Source organism: Elephas maximus, chromosome 14 (assembly GCF_024166365.1).
Source record: "Elephas maximus indicus isolate mEleMax1 chromosome 14, mEleMax1 primary haplotype, whole genome shotgun sequence".
Lineage (NCBI taxonomy): Eukaryota > Metazoa > Chordata > Mammalia > Proboscidea > Elephantidae > Elephas > Elephas maximus.
The window spans coordinates 25076609-25099560 of record NC_064832.1 but is presented as its reverse complement, the minus strand read 5'-3'; the positions used below and the strand labels follow the sequence as shown (position 1 = coordinate 25099560).

Below are 22952 nucleotides of genomic sequence, written 5' to 3'. Positions count from 1 at the left end.
AAAGTAACATAACAAGCTTTTACTATACCTGAGATTATTATGGTATAATTCAAATTATACACCTACACACATGCCAACTACAGTTTTCTACATGTATCACAACATACGTGTCCTCCTCGTCCAGTCTAGGTTCTAGTCTCTCAGGATCCAAAATGACAGAATCATGAACTCCATCAACATTGTCTGATGCTTCTGTTTCTTCAGACAGGGGACCTTTCAAGAACCCTTCTGAACCTTCAGGGCAGTATTAACAGAAATAATGCCAATTTAAACAGGATTTACTTATTTCACGTAAGTTAGATTAAAACCCTCTAAGAGCCTACTGGCTAACTGAGGATAATGCCACGTTCTATATTTCTTTTGAAGTGCCTCCCCATAACACCCAGCATCATTTTTGCCATAAAACAGGTCCGGTAAACATCAATATGTGCATTAAATTTTAAAACAGTACTTTCTTCCAAAGGAAAAAAACTCAGAAAATTACAATGAGAGGACTCGAATATAAAAACCTATATTAAATCATTAAAAGTTATCTTTGGATAGTGAGACTAGAGTTCAATTTTTCCTTGAGCTTCCCTGCCCCCATCAAGCTTTCACAATGGAGAGGAAGAAAAGTAGCACAGTAAGGACCTCGTGAATGTTATTTAAAAACTTTCCAGATTGAGAAGCAAGATGGCAGCATGAACAGCTCCATGTTGCCACTACCCCCCAACAAAAGCCACCCTACAAAAAAAAAAAAAAAGCAAGCAGAAATTGGTAGAACCAACTTCGTCAGAATTCTGGATACCAGCAACTAAGTGAATGCTGATCAAGCTAAAGCCTCCTGCTCAATGGTGGGAAAACTCTACTCTTCCACTTGCCTACACCCAGCTCCCTCCCTGGCTTGGTGTGTCTGCTTTAAAATAGTGGCAGTCTATACACACACACATTCAGAGAGGGAGTCTTTTCTCTCGCTCTAGAGGGAGCAGAGCAGACTTTATTCACCAATTATTGTGTATCTGTTCTAATCTCTCTGGGGGCTTCCAGTAGGACTGAAGCAAGGTGCTCAGCTAAGTTTGGCTTGTCTTTTGAGCTCACGAAGGCTGAGGGGGAGCAACACTTATTGTAAGTCTGGCTAAGTATTGAAGGAGGGCCCAGCACAGAGCCAATATTCAAAGACTAGGTGAAATCTATCACCCCTTGCATTCAAGAAAATATCTCCCAAAACACTAGCTGAAGCAAGCCAAGGAACAGAGACTTCAGAGTCCATGCACATCTGGAAAGGCAGCCTTTGTAAAAACAGTTGGAGAAAGTCACTAAAAAAATGAACTACTGCAGCCTTCAACAATTAAAATAAACAAACAGCAAACCTTGTAGAATGGTGAAAATTAACGAATTTGATTTCTGGAGCAACCACTTTATAATATTCAAATGTTCCAGTTTCAACAAAATCTACAAGGTATTAAAAAACAAAACAAAGCAGGAAAGGATAGCCCATCCAAAAGAACAAAATAAGGTGACAAAAACTGTCCCTGTGGAAGCCCAGATAATAGACTTAACAAAGACTTTAAAACAACAGTATTAAATATGCTTAAAGAGCTAAAGGATATATGGATGAAGAACTAAAGGAAATCAGGAAAATGATGCACGAACAAAATGAGAATATCAATAGATAGAAGTAATAAAAAGGAAACAAACAGAAATACTGGAGCTGAAAAGTACAATAACCGAAATGAAAAATTCACTGGAAGGGTTCAATAGCCAACTGGAGCTGGCAGAAAAAAGTAGCAAACTTGAAGATAGAAACAATTGAAATCATCAAGTTTGAGGAACAAAAAGAAAAAAAGGGTGAAGATAAATGAACAAAGCCTGAGAGCCATTATGGAAAGAGAAAAGAACAGAGAGAATATTTGAAGAAATAATAACCAAAATCTCCAAAGACGATATGTAAATGGCCAAAAAGGCAAATGAAAAGATGTTCAACATCATTAGTTATTAGGTAAATGAAAATCAAAATCATAATGAGATACCATTTCATACCTATTAGGGTGGCTATAATGAAAAAGACGATAACAAGTGTTGGTAAGGATGTGGGGAAGGTGGAACACTCATACATTGCTGGCGGGGTTGTAAAATGGTGCAGCCACTGTAGAAACAGTTGGGCAGTTCCTCACATAGTTAAATGTAGAAGTACCATATCAGCCAATAATTTCACTCCTAGGTATACACCCAGAAGAACTGAAAGCAGCAACTCAAACAGACACATATACACCAATGGTCACTGCAGCACTATTCACAACCGCCAAAAGGTAGAAACAACCCAAGTGCTCATCAACAAGATATGGTACATCATACAGTAGAATATTACTCAGGTATAAAGAGAAACAAAGTCCTGATACAATACTATGACATGGACGGAACCTTAAAAACAGTGTTGAGTGAAGTAAGTCAGACATAAAAGAACAAACTGTATGATCCTACTTATATGAAATATCCCAAAAAAAACCCTGTTGCCATTGAGTCGATTCTGACTCAAAGCAACCCTATAGGACAGAGTAGAACTTGCCCCATGGGGTTTCCAAGGATATTTCATTTCTTATGAAATATCCAGAGTAGGCAAATCCATCAAGACAAGAGAAGATTAGTGGTTACCAGGGGATTGAAGGGAAGGGGAGGTAAAAAAAAAAAAAAAAAATACAGTCAATTCTCTTTTTCATGACATTGGTGCATGAGTCTTATTTATTTCTTTTCTGTAGGGCTCTATGACCTAGCACAATGTAACTACTTTTATAGTAGGCTTTTCCAGGAACCATTTTTTTTTTTTAATTCACAGCTATTAACCTTCCTTAACACCTTCCTCTGATACATAAATCTATCCTCAGGGCTTCCATAATATCTGCACAGTTCTATCAGAACGCATGCCACACAGCTTTATACTTCTCTACTTGTGTGCTGGTCTCCTTCAAGGCACAAATTATGTTTTACTCTTTTTTATATCTCAACCTTTCACTCAATAAATATCAACCAACTTAAAAATATAAAGCTAAACCTGTTACAATCAATGCAGTACAGATTTACCATACCATTACATACTCTGCTTGTTATAATTTATCTTAGATCTTAACCAAGCAAGGTGGCTTAGTAACTGAATTACCAAACTTATACACACACATACATACACCTCCATAATGCAGTCTCTTGTCCTGAATTCCTCCGGATAATATTATAAAGAATTATTTTGCCCGATTTAGTGAAAACATCTATAGAAACATCAACCAAATCAAATTCTAATTGTTCATCTATTCAACTAGAAGAGTTGTGGGATGACATCATACATGAAGAAAGCAGAAGGTCATTAAAAAGACAGAAAAGAAAGAAAAGACCAAAATGGATGCCAGAAGAGACTCTGAAACTTGCTCTTGAATGTAAAGTAGCTAAGTGAACGGAAGAAATAGTGAAGTAAAAGACTTGAACAGAAGATTTCAAAGGACAGCTTGAGAAGATAAAGTATTATAATGATGTGCAAAGACCTGGAGTTGGGAAACCAAAAGGGAAGACGTGCTTGGCATTTCTCAAGCTGAAAGGAGTAAGGAAAAAAATTCAAGACTCAAGTTGCAATAATACAGGATTCTATGGGCAAAATATTGAACAATGCAGGAATTATAAAAGAAGACGGAAGGAATACACAGAGACACTGTATCAAAAAGAACTGGTCGATGTTCAACCATTTCAGGAGGTAGCATATGATCAAGAACCAGTGCTACAGAAGGAATAAGTCCAAGCTGCACTAAAGACACTGGAGAAAAACAGGCTCCAGGAATTGAGGGAATACCAATTGAGATGTTTCAACAAAGGGATGCAGCACTGGGAGTGCTCATTTATCTTTGCCAAAAACTCTGAAAGACAGCTACCTGGCCAACTAACTGGAAGAGATTCATATTTATGCCTATTCCAAAGAAAGATGATCCAACCAAATGCAGAAATTATCAAATAATGTCATAAATATCACACACAAGTGAAATTTTGCTGAAGATATTTCAAAAGCAGTTTCAGCAGTACATTGACAGGGAACTGCCAGAAATTCAAGCTGGATTCAGACGACGACGTGGAACAAGGGATATCATTGCTAATGCCATACGGATCCTGGCTGAAAGCAGAGAATACCAGAAAGATGTTTAAACCCAAGATGTTTACCTGAGTTTTATTGGCACAAAGGCATTTGACTGTGTGGATCTCAACAAATTATGGATAACATTGGGAAGAATGGGAATTCCAGAGCACTTAATTGTGCTTATGGGAATCTGTACATAGATCAAGAGACTATCATTCTGGGGGGATGCTGAGTGATTTGAAGTCAGGAAAGGTGTGCATCAGAGTTGTATCCTTTCACCATACTTATTCAATCTGTATGCTAAGCAAATAATCTAAGAAGTTATACTATATGAAGAATGGGGCATCAGTATTGAAGGAAAACCCATTAGCAACCTCCAATAAGCAGATGACACAACTTTGCTTGCTGAAAGTGAAGACTTGAAGCACTTGCTGATGAAGATCAAAGACTATACCCTTCAGTACGGATTGCACCTCAACATAAAGAAAACAAAAATCCTCAAAAAATGGACTAATAAGCAACATCATGATAAATGGAGAAAATACTGAAAGTTGTCAAGGATTTCATTTTACTTGGATCCACAATCAATACCCATGGAAGCAGCAGTCAAGAAATCAAAAGACGCGTTGCACTGGGCAAATCTGCTGCAGAAAAACCTCCTTAAAGTGATAAGAAGCAAAGATGTCACCTTGAAGGCTAAGGTGCACCTGACCCAAGCCATGGTGTTTTCAACTGCCTCATATACATGCGAAAGCTGGGCAATGAATAAGGAAGACCGAAGAAGAATTGACACCTCTAAATAATGGTGTTGGTGAAGAATATTGAAGATACCATGGACTGCCAAAAGAACAAACAGATCTGTCTTGGAAGAAGTATAGCCAGAATGCTCCTTGGAAGTGAGGATGGCAAGACTTCACCTCACACACTTTGGACATGTTGTCAGGAGGGACTAGTCCCTGGAGAAGGAAATCATGCTCAGTAAAGTAGAGGGTCAGTGAAAAATAGGAAGACCCTCAACGAGATGGATTGAAACAGTGGCTACAACAACGGGCTCTAGCATAATGATTGTGAGGATAGTGCAGGACTGGGCAGTATTTCATTCTGTTGTACAAAGGGTAGCTATGAGTTGCAATGGACTCAACAGCACCTAACAACAACAATATTCAATATAACAGAATTCCAGTAAACAATGAAAAACATCCTTAAGTTCCTCAACGTTTACTACAATGAAGTCTGAGCTGTACATTCACTAAAGCAGTGGTGTAGTTGCATGGTAAAAACAGGCTACTCTTCAAGGAAAGTAGTGGGCGTAATTATTAAAATTAGCAAGCAAATGAGTGAATAGAAGTAATGTAGCTCTGTCGGAAATTCTAAGTACGGTTTAAAAGTGGCTAGGAAGGATCGGAGAACATCTGAAAATGCAATGCTATGAATGACTTCATAACTTTAAAATCAAGCGTTTCCATGCTTGTAACAGACGTGAATTACCTGGTTTATATATTGTGTATGTTTGAAACGCCAAGCTGAGATCAGCATTCTTAAGGATGTTCAGCAAGGTTTCAGGGGTTTGTTTGAGCCACTGTTTACGGGCATTGTTTTCCCTGTACCTTATTACAGAACCACCTAGTTGTGAAAAGGTAAAAGTTAGTGCCAAATAAAATACTATTTTCAGCATATATCTTCCAGATCATAATTCAAAGTTATATCTTACACTGTATTTTACTCTCCTGAAATCTATTTTATTAGTCTGTATGATCAGCGCTCTGATGTGTGACACCAAAAAAAAAAAAAAAGTCTAGCATATTAGTAATTAGAAAGTGTTCTATAATAAAACAGTAGTATTCAATTTTACTACCAACCTCTATCGTCCTCTGCTGTTAAACTGGAGGTCAGTATGGATGCGTTTTGCAGAGCAGTAACAGCCGTCTGGGATGTGTTTTTCTCCCACTGTCGTCTGTGAGAACTTGAGGAACTGGCCGTCCTGGGAGGGGCTGATTTATGATCTGATTTTCAAAGATAAAAAAGGAATGCTAGGCATATTATTTTATTTATTCATCTATATCTACACAGATACTGTAACAATAATAAGGAAATATTTTCTCTTTCAAACTCAGGTCTAGCAACTATGTTCTTGCAAATGTAAGTAGTAATGAAAATTCAAAAAAAAAAAATCCAAAATGAAAAAGTGCAATGAATCATTAAAGTGACTGAATTATAAAAACTTATATATACTTACATATTACACAACACATAAGAACAAAGCCCCAGGAAGCCTCATGTACCACACTGAATGCCATGCTTTTTATGGTAGATACTGCAACAAATGCTATTTTTCCTAATGGCTCTTACTGATAAACACTATTCTCTCTTTTTTAATGAAAAAATAAATATTCTGTACCATTAAAGAAACAACTGGATAAACAAACAAAAATCTACCTGTCCACATATTCACAACTGAGACCTAGAAACATGAAAATGAATATTCGTTCTATATTCCCCAACTCCCCACTTAAACCATGATTACGATTTGAATAACTTACCTTGTTCTTCTCTCCTCAATGCACTTTCAGCCAAATTTTTATTAATGCTTTCTAAATCAGTGAGGCTACATTTTCTAACTTGTTTCTCCCCTTGCTTTAAAAGAGTAAAAATATGATTAAATAATGCTCGAATTGGTATGAAAAAGGTGAACAAATATGCAGTTTAATTTTAAATGAAAATCAATGAATTAAAAAAAAACATTAATAGCCATAGAACCCCATACATACATGTATATGCATTAAAAAAAGACCTGTTGCCATCAAGTCGATTCCAACTCACAGTGACCCTGTAAGACAGGGTAGAACAGACCCATGGGGTTTCCAAGGAGGGGCTGGTAGATTCAAACTGCAGACCTTTTTGGTTAGCAGCCCGAATGCTTAACCTGTTCCACCAAGGCTCCTGTATATGTATATGTATATGTATACTAAGAGTTATATAACCCATTGCTGTCGAGTCGATTCCAAGTCATAGTGACCCTACAGGACAGAGCAGAACTGTCCCATAGAGTTTCCAAGGCTGTAATCTTTAAGGAAGCAGGCTGCCACATATTCCTCACACAGAGCTGCTGGTGAGTTCGAATTGCCAACCTTTCAGTTAGCAGCCGAGCACTTAGCCACTGCACCACCAGGCCTCTTAATAGTTATATAGCTACATACATATATACATATTTATGTTAATACATAATATAGAGTAGCCATATATATCAATTACTACAAATATGAAGAGAATATGTAACAAAATGATAGAGGTGTTTGAGAGATCTTTATAGATAAAATGAGTCCCCAGATCACAAACGAGTTCCATTCCTCAATCTGTCTTTAAGTCAAATTTGTATGTAAATCACAACAATTAGGTACAGTTTGCATCTGATGTCAATTAGTCAAATGCTTGTCTTAGCATACAGTGTAGTTTCCATGCATAAAAAACGTTAAGGAAACACTTCCAGTTACATTAAAATGTCTTTAACATAATAAAACAATAATAAGGTTTTGAAGCATGTAGTAAAGTGTGCCAGTTTATTACAAACCACTGCATATATCTTGAATTGTTAATACAACAGGCTTTAAGGGGGATGGTTTGTAACTACGGGTTGTATGTAAGTCAGATGTTCATAACCCGGGGACTGCCTGTAATGAAAAATTTCAATATAGTTTGCTGTACTGGGCTTTTTATGCTTAAATATCAAAATGAGCTATTTATATAATTGTTATATATGGTCAAAATATTCCTACTTAATTCAGTATTTTTCCAAATTACCTAAGCTATTGACTTCATTAAGTCTAGTAACAGATCCGGTCTTTACTAAATCTACATATATTTTGTGAAGGAATAAATGCCCAGGGCCTAAAATGGTGCCTGGGACATACCAAAATAAATCAAATCCCCTGCTGTCGAGTCGATTCTGACTCATAGCGACTCTACAGGACAGAACTGAACTGCCTCATAGGGTTTCCAAGTAGCAGCCGGTAGATGTGAACTTTTGGTTAGCAGCCGAGCTCTTAACCAGTGCCCCACCAGGGCTCCCAGCACAAGGCTCTCAGTTACCTATTGAATGAGTAAATAAATAAACACACTGACTTCTCTTATTTCTTTACAGTGGTTCTCAAACTTTTCTCCCCACACTTCTATCACTCAGTAGTGGTGATGCATGTAGCAGTGATTTCAAAACCCCCCACTTCAAGACACCAGAAACCTGGAGAGTGGTGGTGATGAGTAGCTTTTAAAAGCCCCCAGGAGACTGATCTTTCCTCCCCCTTGAGAACACCTGGCTCTCTGCCTCTACAGCAGCACCTGACCCCTCCCATCTCACTGCCACTGAACCTGCCTTCACTCCCTCACAGCTTGCTGGCTGGCCTGCACATTACTCTCTCCCTACCTCAAGTCCTCTTTTACAAGACTGACTTTCTGGCTCGCTCTTCATTCTGTTTATAAAGCTGAGACCAGGGTGGAACGGCAGAGATTTTAGAGGGAGAATATCATGAGCCTCGAGCAAACAGCAGAAAACCACACCCTGGAAAAGAACCTATTATCAGCAATATTAATCAGGGCTTGCTTAGCTCACTTAACTGCAAGGCTGTTTTTCTTGAGCAACCAGGTGCCGAGCATGCATCTGAAAAAGGAGATGAAAGCTATATGGCCCTCCATTAGAGACAGGAGTGAGCAAAAGTCCCTCACAGAGAATCAAACTATGATCTTAACAAAAGGACCTCAACTGGGCATGTGCAAAAAGCAGGCGCTATGCTATACAAGAGCAGCTCCATCTTGAAAGAAATATGCACATGTATTTCATTATAATAAACTACGCCCCTACCTAGAAGACCACGCCTATTTCCAGAAAACCCATAAATAAAGATAACATGATTATCCTACCCTAAACTATAAATGCTGTAATCTCCCTAACTCTGGCGAGTCAGTTTTTGGAAAGGCTTAGTCCCCCACTGACTCCTTTTACTTGTCACAAGTAAAATAAACTTGCCAAAATTATGACCAACTCTGTGTCCCTCATGCATTCTTACTCAGGGAAAGACACGGACCCTTTGTGTCATCTGGATATTGGGAACATAGCCACACCCTTTTCATTTTGTGAAAACATATTGATGTGTTCATTATAACCAGTAACACACTGCTGTTGAGCCGACTCCAACTCATGTTGACCTCAGAGAAGCTGTGTTCCATAGGGTTTTCAATGGCTGATTTTTTGGAAGTAGACTGCCAGTCTTTCTTCCAAGGCACCTCTGGGTGGACCTGAACCACAAATCTTTCAGTTAGCAGCTGAGTGCATTAACTATTTGTACTACCTAGGGACTCCATGTCCAAAAAAAAAACCCAATGCTGTCGAGTCGATTCCGACTCATAGCAACCCAAAAGGACAGAGTGGAACTGCCCCATAGGGTTTCCAAGGAGTGGCTTGTGGATTCGAATTGCTGACATTTTTGTTAGCAGTCAAGCTCTTTAACCACTGCACCACCAGGGCTCCCTGTGTCCACTATAAGTAGTATTAAAAGTACAGTGGTGGCGACCTGGGGCAGGGGTCGTGATCATTTCCATTGGGTCATGAGGAAACTTTTTAGGGTGATGGGACTTCTATATCTTGATTGTGGCAGTGGATAAAGGACTATATAAAGTTACCAAAATTCATCAAAGTGTATGCTAAAAATGGGTGAATTTTATTGTGTATACATATATTGCGTATATATATTATACTATATGTTACTTATATCTATAGTGTATATATATGTATTATATTAAATATATATATATATTATACCTCAAAAAAAAAAAAAAAGGCTGGAAAAAATAGATATTAGCATGCAAAGAAGAAAAACAGTGCCAGGGCAGGATATATTCTACTTGTAGTAACATAATGCTGGGAGTTGTTACACATTTACAACACAAGGTTCATTCAAAATGTTGACAAGTTTAATTGCTCGTACACTCCACAAACACAGTAATTTGTTGTTAGCACATCTTTTCCTTTTCATTAAGATGTTAATTAAAATGTTGAAGAATGAAAACCAAATCAACAGTATACTATTTAATGAGGGGGGTGCGACACTGGAAAGTGGACCGGCTGTTACTACCCACTATGTTACTGTGGCTTTGGTGTAAAATCGCTTCACAGCCACAGGTGGCTAGACAAGATGAGTCGGGATCTCAATGTCAGGCTGAAAATGTAGTCTTGATTCATGGGATAATGTAGAGACACCAAAAGTTTTTGAACAGAAAAATGTCAGGATGAACTGGTGATCTAAAATGGCTCAGTGGCAATGCAGAAGGGCAACTAGTAATTCCTTCACACCGCTGAGTCTTATCTTCAAGACGAGGAACTACTCAACTGGAGGGCAACATGTCAGAGTCTTCCGAATACTTACTCACAGCACCTAGTAGTACAGCTTACCCAGTGGATGGATGTTTCGTAAATTTAATTTTAAAGCCCTTACCATGGTACTTGCTTCATCCAAAGCTATCCCAATTCTGATGGGGTCTGTTGAAAAAGAAAATATAGAAAGAGAAAACTCATAAACGCTCACATTGTTAAACTGCTAATTTAATTTGCATAAAGTTTGAGAGACAAATGAAGTTTTTTAAGTCAAAGAGCCAAAGCATTAGCTTGAGCAGTGATATCAGCTTTAATCGCTTAATAATATGCTCAATTGTTAAATGAGGTTATTCCTGCTGTTTCATTCCTAATGTTAAAATCGGGAAGTTACAAGACACTGAAAGGTGCTGAAGATTAAAAGGCTACAACGGTAAATATTAATACATATACAGTCCTCCAACAAGAGCTATAACAAACAATAATGTGCGAGTGGATACACAGGTCGATGTGTCAGCTAAATAGAGGTGCAAGGGCGTATGGAAGTATACCCACGTACATATATATATGTGTACATGCTGTAAATATGCCACATGCAATAGCGTGCACAAGGGGACACACTCATGAAAACTTCTTAGCCAAGACCAAACACCTCCCAGGACTGAGATTGTGGGCTTGAGGCTTAAGGACCATAGTCTCAGGGGTATCTAGGTCAACTGGCATGTCATAATCCATATAGACAATGTTCCACATCATGCCTTGGTGAGTAGTGACTGGGATCTTAAAAGCTTGTGAGTGGTCATGTAAGATACAACAATTGGTCTCTTCCTGTCTGAAGCAAAGAAGAGTGAAGAAAATCAAAGAGTCGAGGAAACACTCCAAAGGACTAACGGACCACATGAACCACAGCCTCAACTACCCTGAGACGAGAAGAACTAGATGGTGCCCAGCTACCACTACTGACAGCTCTGAGTGGGACCACAATAGTAGGTCATGAACAGAGTGGGAGAGAAATGTAGAACAAAATTTTAACTCATAAATAAGACCAGACTTACTGGTCTGATAGAGACTGGTGGAACCCCCAAGACTATGGCCCTTTAGACACCCTTCCAAGTTGGAACTGAAATCACCCCCAGATATCACACATTATAGCCATACAATACACAGACCTTTAAAATAAACAGGAACCCTGGTTGCACCATGGTTAAGCACTCGGCTGCTAACTAAAAGGTCAGCTGGTCAAAACCACTGACCGCTCTGAGGGAGGAACATGTAGCAGTCTGCTTCTGTAAAGACTACAGCCTTGGAAGCCCTATGGGGCAGTTCTACTCTGTCCTATAGGACTGCTATCAGTTGGGATCGACGGCAGTGGTGTTTTTTTTTTTTTTTTTTTTTTTACGTAAAATGAACAATTACACCAGTAAGGAATGTACTCCTCAGAACAATCAACTATACAAGACCTGAAGGGCAGCATTCGCCCAAAAGCAAAGTTCAGAAGGACGGTGGGGGCAGTAAAGCCAGGCCAATGGACACAGGGAACCCAGCAAGGGAGCAGGGAGAGTGCTGACACATTCAGGGGTTTGAAACTAATGTCACTAAATGAGCTGCATATAAATTGTTGAATGGGAAACTAATTTGCTCTGTAAACTTTCACCTAAACAACAATAAAATGGAAAAAAAAAAAGACAGAGAAATTAAAAGACATCTCTGCTCCCTTACGCCAACACATTTAAGCACGAGAAGGTAAAGTTACTCTGCACACTCCAAACCGTTATCGCCTTTAGTGCACGCCAGAGGAGCCTATGCTTTCCTCGACAACTGTTACAGCAGCTGTTATAGGTACCCCTAGCAGAAGGGGGTGCCCCTGGGTGGTGCAAACGGTTAAGAGCTCAGCTGCTAACTGAAAGATGAGCAGTTCAAGTCTACCGAGAGGCACCTCAGAAGAAAAACCTGGTGATCCACTTCCAAAAAACCACTGAAAATCCTATGGAGCACAGTTCTACTCTGACTCACATGGGGTCGCCATGAGTTAGAAAAGGCTCTACGGCAACTGGTACCAAGAAGGCATCGGCCTGTTCCCTCACAGGGGACCGGCAGAAGTCAGGGAGAACTTAGGCCATGAAGCCCTTCGGCAGGGATGGCACAGCCCTGCAGCCCACGTTCCTCAATCAGCTTTTCAGACCTCTAACTGAGCTTGGATGGAGACAGGCACGAGGAAGCAGCAGGGAGCAGTTCAGCCACACCCTGCCTCATGGGCACTTCACGGTTCTCCCCCTCCCCACCCACCTCTCCACTAGTTCATTCCCGTCTTCAGAGAAATTACAAGCCAAACCACCTTGAAACTTTATTAGACTGTTTTTTGTTGCTCAGAATTTTGAAACTACTTTCCCACTACCCTGGGATGTGAACAAAAGCTATAAAGTAATACCTACAGTAAAATTCACACTAAAACAAACTGATGAAACAAAGAAAGCTTCGCTGTTGTTATGTTGTTAGGTGCCTCAGAGTTGGTTCTGACTCACAGCGGCCCCACGCACAACAGAACGAAACACTGCCTGGTCCTGCACCATCCTCACAATCGTTACTATGTTTGAGCCTACTTCTGCAGCCACTGTGTCAATCCATCTGGTTGAGGGCCTTCCTCTCTTTCACGGACCCTCTACCTCACAGAGCATGACGTCCTTCGCCAGGAACTGACCCCTCTAATAACATGTGCAACGTATGTGAGACAGTCTTGCCATCCTCATTTCCAAGGAGCACTCTGGCTGCATTTCTTCTAAGACAGACTTGTTCATTCTTCTGGCAGTCCATGGTATGTGCAATACGCTTTGTTAACACCATAATTCAAATGTGTCAATTCTTCGGTCTTTCTTATTCATTGTCCAGCTTCCATATGCATATAAGGTGACTGAAAATATTATGCCTTGCATCAGGCGAACCTTAGTCCTCAAAGTGACATCTTTGCTTTTCAACACTTTAAAGAGGTCAATTTGTCCAATGTTTGCCCATCATTTGACTTCTTGACTGCTGCTTCCATGGGCATTGATTGCGGATCCAAGTAAAATGAAATCCTTAATGACTTCAATATTTTCTTCATTTATTATGATGTTGCTTAATTTGTCCAGTTGTGAGGATTTTTGTTTTCTTTATGTTAAGGTGTATAATCCACGCTGAAGCTGTAGTCTTTGATCTTCATCAGTAAGTGCTTAAAGTCTTCTTCGCTTTCAGCAAGCAAGGCTGTGTCATCTGCATATTGCAGGTTATTAATGCATCTTCCTTCAATCCTCATGCTGCATTCTTCTTCTTGAATTTTTGCTCAGCATACAAACTGAATAAGCATGGTGAAAGGATATAAACCTGATATAAACCTTTCCTGATATTAAACCATGCAGTGTTCCCTTATGTTCAAACGACTGCTGCTTTGTCTATGTACAGGTTCTGATGAGCACAATTAACTGTTCCGGAATTCCCATTCTTCCCAATGTTATCCATAATTTGTTATGATCCACACAGTCGAATGCCTTTGCATAGTCCATAAAACACAGGTAACCGTCTTTCTGGTATTTTCTTTCAGCCAAGATCCATGTGACATCAGCAATGATATCCCTTGTTCCACATTCTCTTCTGAATCCAGCTTGAATTTCTGGCAGCTCCTTGTCAATGTACTGCTGAAACTGCTTTTGAATTATTTTCAGCAAAATTTCACTTGCTTGTGATATTAATGATATTGTTCAATAACTTCCACATTGTGTTGGATTGCCTTTCTTTAGAATGGGCACAAATATGGATTTCTTCCAGTCAGTTGACCAGATACCTGTCTTCCGAATTTCTTGGCATAGGTGAGAGAGCACTTCAGCACTGCAACCGTTTGTTGAAACAGCTCAACTGGTATTCTGCCAATTCCTGGAGCCTTGTTTTTCACCAATGCCTTCAGTGAAGCTTAGACCTCTTCTTTCAATACCATCAGTTCTTGATCATATGCTACCTCCTAAACTGGTTGAACATCAACTAATTCTTTTTGGTACAGTGACTCTGTGTACTCCTTCCATCTTCTTTGGATGCTTTTTGCATTGTTCAATATTTTGCCCATAGAATCCTTTGCTATTGTAACTCAAGGCTTAAATTTTTTCTTCAGTTCTTTCAGCTTGAGAAGTGCCAAGCATGTTCTTCCCTTTAGGTTTTCGAACGCCAAGTCTTTGCTCATTTCATTATAATACTTTACTTTGTCCTCTCAAGCCGCCCTTTGAAATCTTCTGTTCAGTTCTTCTACTTCATCACTTCTTCCATTTGTTTTAGCTACTTTATGTTCAAAAGCAAGTTTCAGAGTCTCTTCTGACATCCATTTTGATCTCTTCTTCCTTTCCTGTCTTTTTAGTGACCTTTTGCTTTCTTCATGTATGGTGTCCTTGATGTCATTCTACAACTCGTATGGTCTTCGGTCATTAGCGTTCAATGTGTCATATCTATTCTTGAGATGGTCTCCAAATTCAGGTGGGATATACTCAAGGTCATATTTTGGCTTTTGCAGACTTGTTTAATTTTCTTCAGCTTCAACTTGAACTTGCATACATGAGCAATTGACGGTCAGTTCCACAGGCAGCCCCTGGCCTTGTTGTGACTGATGATGTTGAGCTTTTCCATCATCTCTTTCCGCAGCTGTAGTCAATTTGATTCCTGTTTTTTCCATCTGGTGAGGTCCACATGTACAGTCGCCCTCTACGTTCTTGAAAAAGGTATTTGCAATGAAGAGGTCATTGGTCTTGCAAAATTCTGTTATGTCATCTCCAGCACGGTGTGTATCATCAAGGCCATATTTTCCAACTACTGATCCTTTTTCTTTGTTTCCAGCTTTCACATTCCAATACCAGTAATTATCAATGTATCTTGATTGCATGTTTGATTAACTTCACTCTGCAGAAGTTGATAAATAAAAATCTTCTATTTCCTCATCTTTGGCATTAGTGGTTGGTGCATAAATTTGAATAATAGTTATATTAACTGGTCTTCCTTGTAGGCATATGGATATTATCCTATCACTGACAGCGCTACACTTCAGGATAGATCTTGAAATGTTCTTTTTGACAATGAATGTCATCCCATTCCTCTTCAACGTGTCACTCCCAGCAGAGGAGACCATATGACTGATTCAAAATGGCCAATACCAGTCTGCTTCGGTTCACTAATACCTAGTGTGATGGTTAAGACTGTGTGTTAACTTGGCTGGGCCATGATTCTCAGTGTTTATATGTGATCACTCCCATCATGGGATCTGCTGTGGAGTTTCCTTGGGAGTATGGCCTGCACCCAAATATAAGCAGACGTTCTGGTTTTTCGCTCGCTGTGGATCCTGTGGCTGCCTTCTGTTCGTCTGACCTTCGGTTCTTGGGACTTGAGCTATCAGCTTATCTGCCAATCTCGGGATCTGTCGGTCTTCACAGCCTGTGAGTGGAGCCCTGCTCTCCGACCTGCCAATCTTGGGTTCGCCAGTCCCTGCAGCTAAGTAACTTACAGTTACTCATTAATTATAATGCAGTCTTGCCTGCCAATCTTGAGATTCGTCAATATTCACAGCCTGTGAGCAAGAGCCCTGCTTTCCGACCTGCTGATCTTGGGTTCACCAGCCCCTGCAGCTACATGAACTGGGAGAAGCCTCTATCGTAATCCACATACTTGGATGTTCCAGCCTCTACAATCTCGTGAGCCATTTCATTGATACAAATCTCTCTCTACATATATTTATACATTTTACTGGTTTTACTTCTCTGAAGAACTCAGCCTGAGACACCTAAGATACTGATCTTTATGTATTACATTTCATTTCTGATGACTTCCAATTCTCCAAGATTCATATTTTGTACATTCTAAGTTCCAACTATTAATGGATGTTTGCAGCTGTTTCTTCTCAGTTTCATTCATGCCACGTCAGCAAATGAAGGCCCTGAAAGCTTTACTCCATCCACAACATTAAAGTCAACTCTACCCTGAGGAGGCTGTTCTTCCCAGTTGTGTTTTGAGTACCTTCCAAGCTGAGAGGCTCATCTTCCTGCACTGTATCAATGTTCCACTGTTATTCATAAGGTTTCCACTGGCCAATTTTTTCAGAAGTAGAACTCCAGGTCCTTCTTCCTAGTCTTAGTCTGGAAGCTTTGCTGAAATGTATCCATCAGGGGTAGCCTTGCTGGTATTTGAAATACCAGTGGCATAGCTTTCAGCATCACAACAACACACGAGCTACCAAGGTACAACAAACTGACAGACACTTGTGGAAAGATAACTTACAAACTCTGTTTTACATCCGTGCAGGAGCTCCAGAACTGAGGTGTTTTACCCTAGTAAATGGCTAGTCTGGGTCTGAGTTCAGACTCCATCTTAATGCTGGCTAACTCTCAATCAGTAACCTCTGTGTAGATTTAAAAGTCTGTAACTAAGGACATGTTTTTCTTTGTGATTAAGACAAGGGTTGGGAAAGAATGTTCTTGTGAGGATCCTGATGCCATCAGCTTATCAGACATCTGCTGAGCCAACCGCCCTCAGGAACTACATTGTTCTCTTAGCTATTTTAAATTTAATGTTCTTGAGAAAGAATGCTTTGTAATCATCTTGTGCCCACTCTAGACTCACCCTAGAGTCACATATTTCTGCAATTATTTTGTGTAACCAATCACAATCATCCACCTATACCTATTGTACCAATCCCAGATGAGCCCCTACTTCAAGATATCCTGCCTCTTACCTTCCTGAATCACCCAGCACCAATCACAGATTGGTGTTAGTTCCTGACTTAACTATAGTAATGTACCCTTCTTGTCTCCCCTTCCTGGAAGCGTTTGGGTTCAGTTTCTGAGACCTAATGTGTCTCCGGTTCGAACTTGTTTTGAACCTTTACTAGATCTCTTTGTTTGTTTCTACTTTAATAGAGTATGCGTTCCTACTCTTTGACACATCATTAGAAGGGTTTACACCCTGTGCTACCACCAATGGTGCCAAATGTACTACAAGATGGGCAAAGTGGGCAAACCCCACCTTTATCACTAATGCATGGCAAGGATCAGTATGAATCCAACTCCCAGCTGGTAATGGATGCAGGCTGTACTTTCCCACAAACTCATTCCTTGTCTCCAGCCACTTCTCCTGTAGCACTTTCTCTCTCTCACCCTAACTACCCAGAGCTAAGTCAGGCTTCATCCTTGGCCGTACTGAGCCAGGTCATCAGGTACCAGCTGTAGGCTCAGGAGTCTGCACAACTCCCCGCACCTCACAGCAGCCAGCCCACTCCAGGCCCAACCCTCTGGACTAGGTCACAAGCTAGAAGGACCTGTCCTTCTTCACCAACTGCCCATAAAGGCTTTCGCTGTTACTCAGCCACCCGGAGCTGACAGGGTTAGGACTTTGTCCTTAGGACTGCCTGCACAGCTCTCCTCTACATTAGCCACTCAGAACTAATTCAGGTTCTCACTGCCCTGTGGGTTCCTTAATTCTCTGTCACAGGGGGACTATTAATTACACTTAAGTTACTCATGAATTATAACCATAAAAGATACAAACAAAGAGATGCGTCAGTAACGTCTGGGAAAGGTCTCAGCATGAGACTTCCATTGTCCCAGGGATGTATTTTCCAGGGGCATGCCACAATCTCCAGTGTATGGATGTTATCCCCACTCCAGGAATCCCCAAAGAGAGCTGCAAGGTCCAGGACCCTTATTCATTGAGGCATCAATGCATATGCATGAATCAATGAATATGCATGACTGACAACATGGGATCCCCTACCTTCCTGAGGTTTGCTGCCAGGATTGGGGCCTATGCAGCCTCTACTCATTCACACATGTTTAAGTGTTGCCTGGCTATTTTATCAAACAAAAGCCCCTTGATTGCTGGTAAATTCCAAGAGTTATTTTCCCAGAAATCAGAGACAAAAGGCCAGATTGAGTTCTTTGGCCCACACATCCTTACATAAACATTTGAAATTTAAAACAACAGTTGTTTTCAAAATGTTTCTCTTGTAAGTATATGAGCACAAAGAAGCCCTGGTGGCACAGTGGCTAAGTGCTCACCAGCTAATAGAAAGGTGAGTTCAAACCCACCAGTAGCTCCAGAAGTTCTGTAAAGATTCACAACCTTGGAAACCCTACGGGGCAGCTCTACTGTCCTATGAGTCAGAAACAACTCAAGGGCAATGTTTTTGTTTTTGTTTTTAAATGGGATATGAGAACACCAACAAGACAATGAGCACTATACAACAGAGGTTTGTAATCTCTCCAAACAGTAGATGATCTTCTATGCTTAACTCTTCTTCACTCAGTTTATTATCTACTATCTTTGTTGGGATTTTTTCAGATGGATGATCTGGGTCACTAATGACAAATGAAAAGGAGAAAAGTTTGCTTTGGAAAATTAAGATATGATAACTTCCAAAGTGACAATAAGTTAAATTAGAAATTTGCTCAGAATAGACTGTAGATGTATGAAAATTTTATGCAGCTATTATGTAGACAGTTCCCAACTTTTGAAAAGGTTCTGCTTTAAAAGTTTATAAGTTGGTTCTTCAGAAACTTCGAGATACATTTTCCTATAGGATTTCCATGGCTAGATTCTGAGGCCAGCCCACAGACGTTTTCCATCTGATCCAGAACAAGGCAGAGTAAATATGGTACTAGTAACAAAACACAGCCTAGTTCCTAATGTAGAACAACCTATTACCAAAATCTCCGAACCAGGCTTTTTATATCTCAGGTAAACTAAATGTACATGAATGAGTAACAAAATTATGTCTGAAGTAATAAAAGGAACATTTTGACTTGAAGGCTATCTCTGTCAATAATTTCTAATAATTTACAAACTAATCTTTTCTTTTTTGTTATACTGTATTTTAAAACAGCATTTAACAAAAAATAAATTTTTAAAAATTATTACCCTTTCTTTTTGGTGTATTATGCTTAGATTTTCTGGTTTCTTCTAACACCTGTTCACCATATTCTACGATGATCTGAAAATTTAAAAGGAAATTTAAAGATGTGAATACACTTTTCTTTAGATACTGCCATAATGTCATTTAATCGTCAACATTCTTCCCCATTTTAATACCCGTCATGGATTGAATTGTGTCCCCCCAAAATACTTGTCAACTTGGTAGGCCATGATTCCCAGTATTGTGTGGTTGTCTTCCGTTTTGTGATTGTAATTTAATTTGAAGAGGATTAGGGTGGGACTGTAATACCCTTACTAAGGTCACATCCCTGATCCAACTAAAGGGAGTTTCCCTGGAGTGTGGCCTGCACCACCTTTTATCTTACAAGAGATAGAAGGAAAGGGAAGCAAGCAGAGAGGGTGGACCTCATACCACTAAGAAAGCAGCACCAGGTGCAGAGTGCATTCTTTGACCCAGTGTCCCTGTGCCTGAGAAGCTCCTCCAGCAGGAAAAGATTGATGACAAGGACCTTCCTCCACAGCTAACAGAGAGAAATAGCCCTCCCCTGGAGCTGGCGCCCTGAATTTGGACTTGCAGCCTACTAGAGTGTGAGAGAATAAATTTCTCTTTGTTAAAGCCATCTACTTGTGGTGTTCCTGTTACTGCAGCACTAGATGACCAAGATGATATTTAAAGTTGAAAAATAAAAATGCCATTTAAAAATACATATTATTTAGACAGATAAACATTTATACATGTCTAGAAAAAGATCTGGAAGGATCTGCAAATTGTAACTATGATTATATTTGGGGAATAGCATTATGGGAGGGAAACAGGGGAGGAAGTTTTAACTTTTATTTTTTATATACTTCTGCATCGTTTGAAGTTTTCCAAGCACATATAATATATGTTTTAAAAAATAACAAAATCATTTTACCATATACTCAAAAAGTGTTCACAGTCAATCCAACACACATCATACCTCTGGGGATAGGCACTTCTGGATAAGCCGGGCTAAGCTACCTCTGGAGAGAAGTGTGGTAGCTGAAGGGCGATGAGAGGGATTCCTTTTAAACATCTGCTTGATTAGATACTGGAGCTCACAGGAATAATGAGATGGCAGTGGCCTGATGGACCCTTGGCATATTTTAAGGATAAGATTTTTCCAACTATTTGCCTGAAACTAAGAAGTAAAACTGAACTTTAAAAGCAGGTACAGGGAAAGAAAATAGAAATAAGAAAATACCGATTGACCTGAAATACATACGAATTATTTTAATTTTATAAACTTGTCCGCTGCCTTGTCATTTTTCTTCCTAGAGGTGTCCTTAAGATACTCTTCTAAAATCTTATGATGGTTCAGGAGAAATAATAAAAACCTTTCCCATCGAGAGAAAGTCTTACTGCTGCTTTGGGTACTTTATTACTTGTAACCAATATACATTTGTAATACATATTTGAAACCAAAGTAATACATACACATAGCTTTAAAGCAAGTCAAACGATACCACTTATAAGACATATAATATTCCTTTGCTCCACTCCTTCCCAGAAACCCTCAGGCCTGCTCCCCAGTGACATGCTCTTCCGGCTTCCCCAGCTTTAAACTTGTACTGCAACTTTTGTACTTAAACTTTTTATCATCCAAGTCATTCAAGTAGCTATTAACATCTGAACCAACTCCACAACACCTAAAAACACCGCAGTATTAACACCTGACAAGTAGCAGAGTGGGATATAAAATGACATACCAGAATAATATTTTAAAGTTTTCTTATGTAATAAATATCTAAGCTAACACTAGATGCCAGGCTTGGAATTCCTTATGTAAGAACAAGTTGGCATTCTGGCTTGAAAGTTTATTAATTACCCTATTAATAAAAAATACAAGTGAAGATTCAAAAAGGGAAAAATCAACATATAACAGCAGAAAAGTTCAGGTAGTGAAATATAAAACTGAATCTGCTTTGTCTCAGGCTTTAATCATTAAGCCAGGGTTCTGTGTTTTCTGAAGGTCTGCTAACTAATTCTACCTTAAAGTCTCTTTTCTGAGACAACACACTAGGCACCAAATCCCAGGACACTATAGTGCTTAGTGGAAACCCTGGTGGTGTAGTGGTTGAGATCTACAGCTGCTAACCAAAAGGTCACCAGTTCAAATCCAGCAGGTGCTCCTTGGAAATCCTATGGAGCAGTTCTACTCTGTCCTATCGGGTTGCCATGAGTCGGAATCGACTTGATGGCAACGGGTTTGGTTTTTTTTTTTTATAGTGCTTAGTACTTATTCTCTCTAGAAAAAATAAGAACATGTATATGCAAGGTTAAGAAAAAAACAAAATCAGTGAAATAAAGAATAATCATAAATTAGACACTGAAAATTTTAAAAGATTTTATTTGTATATAACAGTGGTTCTCAACTTGGGCTGTACTTTATAGTTACCTTTATAGTTTTAAAAATACAAATGCCCGGGTCACCCTCAGAGATTTTAATTTAATTAGTGTGGGGCCTGGGCATCAGCATTTTTTAAAGTTCCCCAAGTTTATCTAATTGTGCAGCCAGTGGTATAAGCCACTTATATTCCAGAAGACCACCTCTCATTAACGGGGCATGTCTTCCGTCTAAGTAACTGTCATCCAGTAGTGTTGAAGGATTTTTTTCAACCATTACTCTCTGGTCCTTTACATGCTCTCAAGCACATCTGCAAGAAAACCTGTAGAGCTGGGTTTCAATCTGTGCCCAAAGAACAGAATTTATATTTAAGCAAAGCTAAGACTTAATAGAGGTCAGCCCTATGATTCTTGAGTCTATGTAATAAACAACTGCTGAACATGCAGGACAAGTTACTGAATCTTTTACTTGAGGTTGATTGTTTCTTAATATTTTTTGTAAAAATAATATAACAGGGCAAAGTCTATTTTCTCATAATATTTTAGTTAAAAGAGGAAACTCACATGATAAGAGAAATCTAACTATAAAAAGATAAGTACAGAACTCCAGAAACTAAATAATGGAATTTCTCATTAGTATATGCTACTCCTAGTTTAAGCAAAGATGATAGCAAATGGAAACATACGAAAACTTCTATGATGAATGAATTCTAGGGAAGCACACTACAGATGTGAGTAACAGCCTGCCTTTTCCTTCTGTGAGCCATACTTACTGGATGTCTAAGGGTACAGAGTTCATAAAGAATGCATCCCAAGGACCAGATGTCACTGGAGGCACAAAGAAGCAAATGTAATAAGAAGTGGGTTATGAGTTGCATATACAAAATATATATGAAATATGAAAATACTAAATGCATATATATTAAAATATATGTATTTTCTAATACAAAAAAATGAAAAAGTATTATGCCTTAGATAAGAATAGATATCAAAACTAATTCCTAACCATTAAAATAAAATACACAGTAATTTTGGTACAACATGTGGATACTTGGTAAGTAATGTTCACAAGTTAAATTCTCTGCTGGTTACCAGTGGTTTGGCCAAACACTAGTGCAATTCGTGTTCCATAACAATATAATGTAGTCAATCAAAATAAAAGTGGGGAAGGAGGGAGGGATGCAGGGAGAGAGGGAAGGAGGCAGCGA

General features: G+C 39.3%; 1 protein-coding gene across 7 annotated transcripts in view; it reads right to left on the bottom strand.

Annotated features, from left to right (window-relative positions):
• NEK3 (NIMA related kinase 3) overlaps positions 1-22952 on the bottom strand; it is a 38302-nt gene that overhangs the window by 3562 nt on the left and 11788 nt on the right. For 5 of the 7 annotated variants that reach the window (XM_049853327.1, XM_049853329.1, XM_049853328.1 and 2 more), the window contains 8 exons: positions 22518-22572; positions 20339-20539; positions 19362-19434; positions 10573-10616; positions 6631-6724; positions 5950-6093; positions 5579-5713; positions 108-234 (listed from right to left, as the gene is read on the bottom strand). In XM_049853327.1, the coding sequence (XP_049709284.1) occupies positions 108-234; positions 5579-5713; positions 5950-6093; positions 6631-6724; positions 10573-10616; positions 19362-19434; positions 20339-20539; positions 22518-22572 (873 nt within the window). The remainder of the gene's footprint in view (positions 1-107; positions 235-5578; positions 5714-5949; positions 6094-6630; positions 6725-10572; positions 10617-19361; positions 19435-20338; positions 20540-22517; positions 22573-22952) is intronic. The other 2 variants (XM_049853332.1, XM_049853331.1) reach the window with 2 other exon arrangements.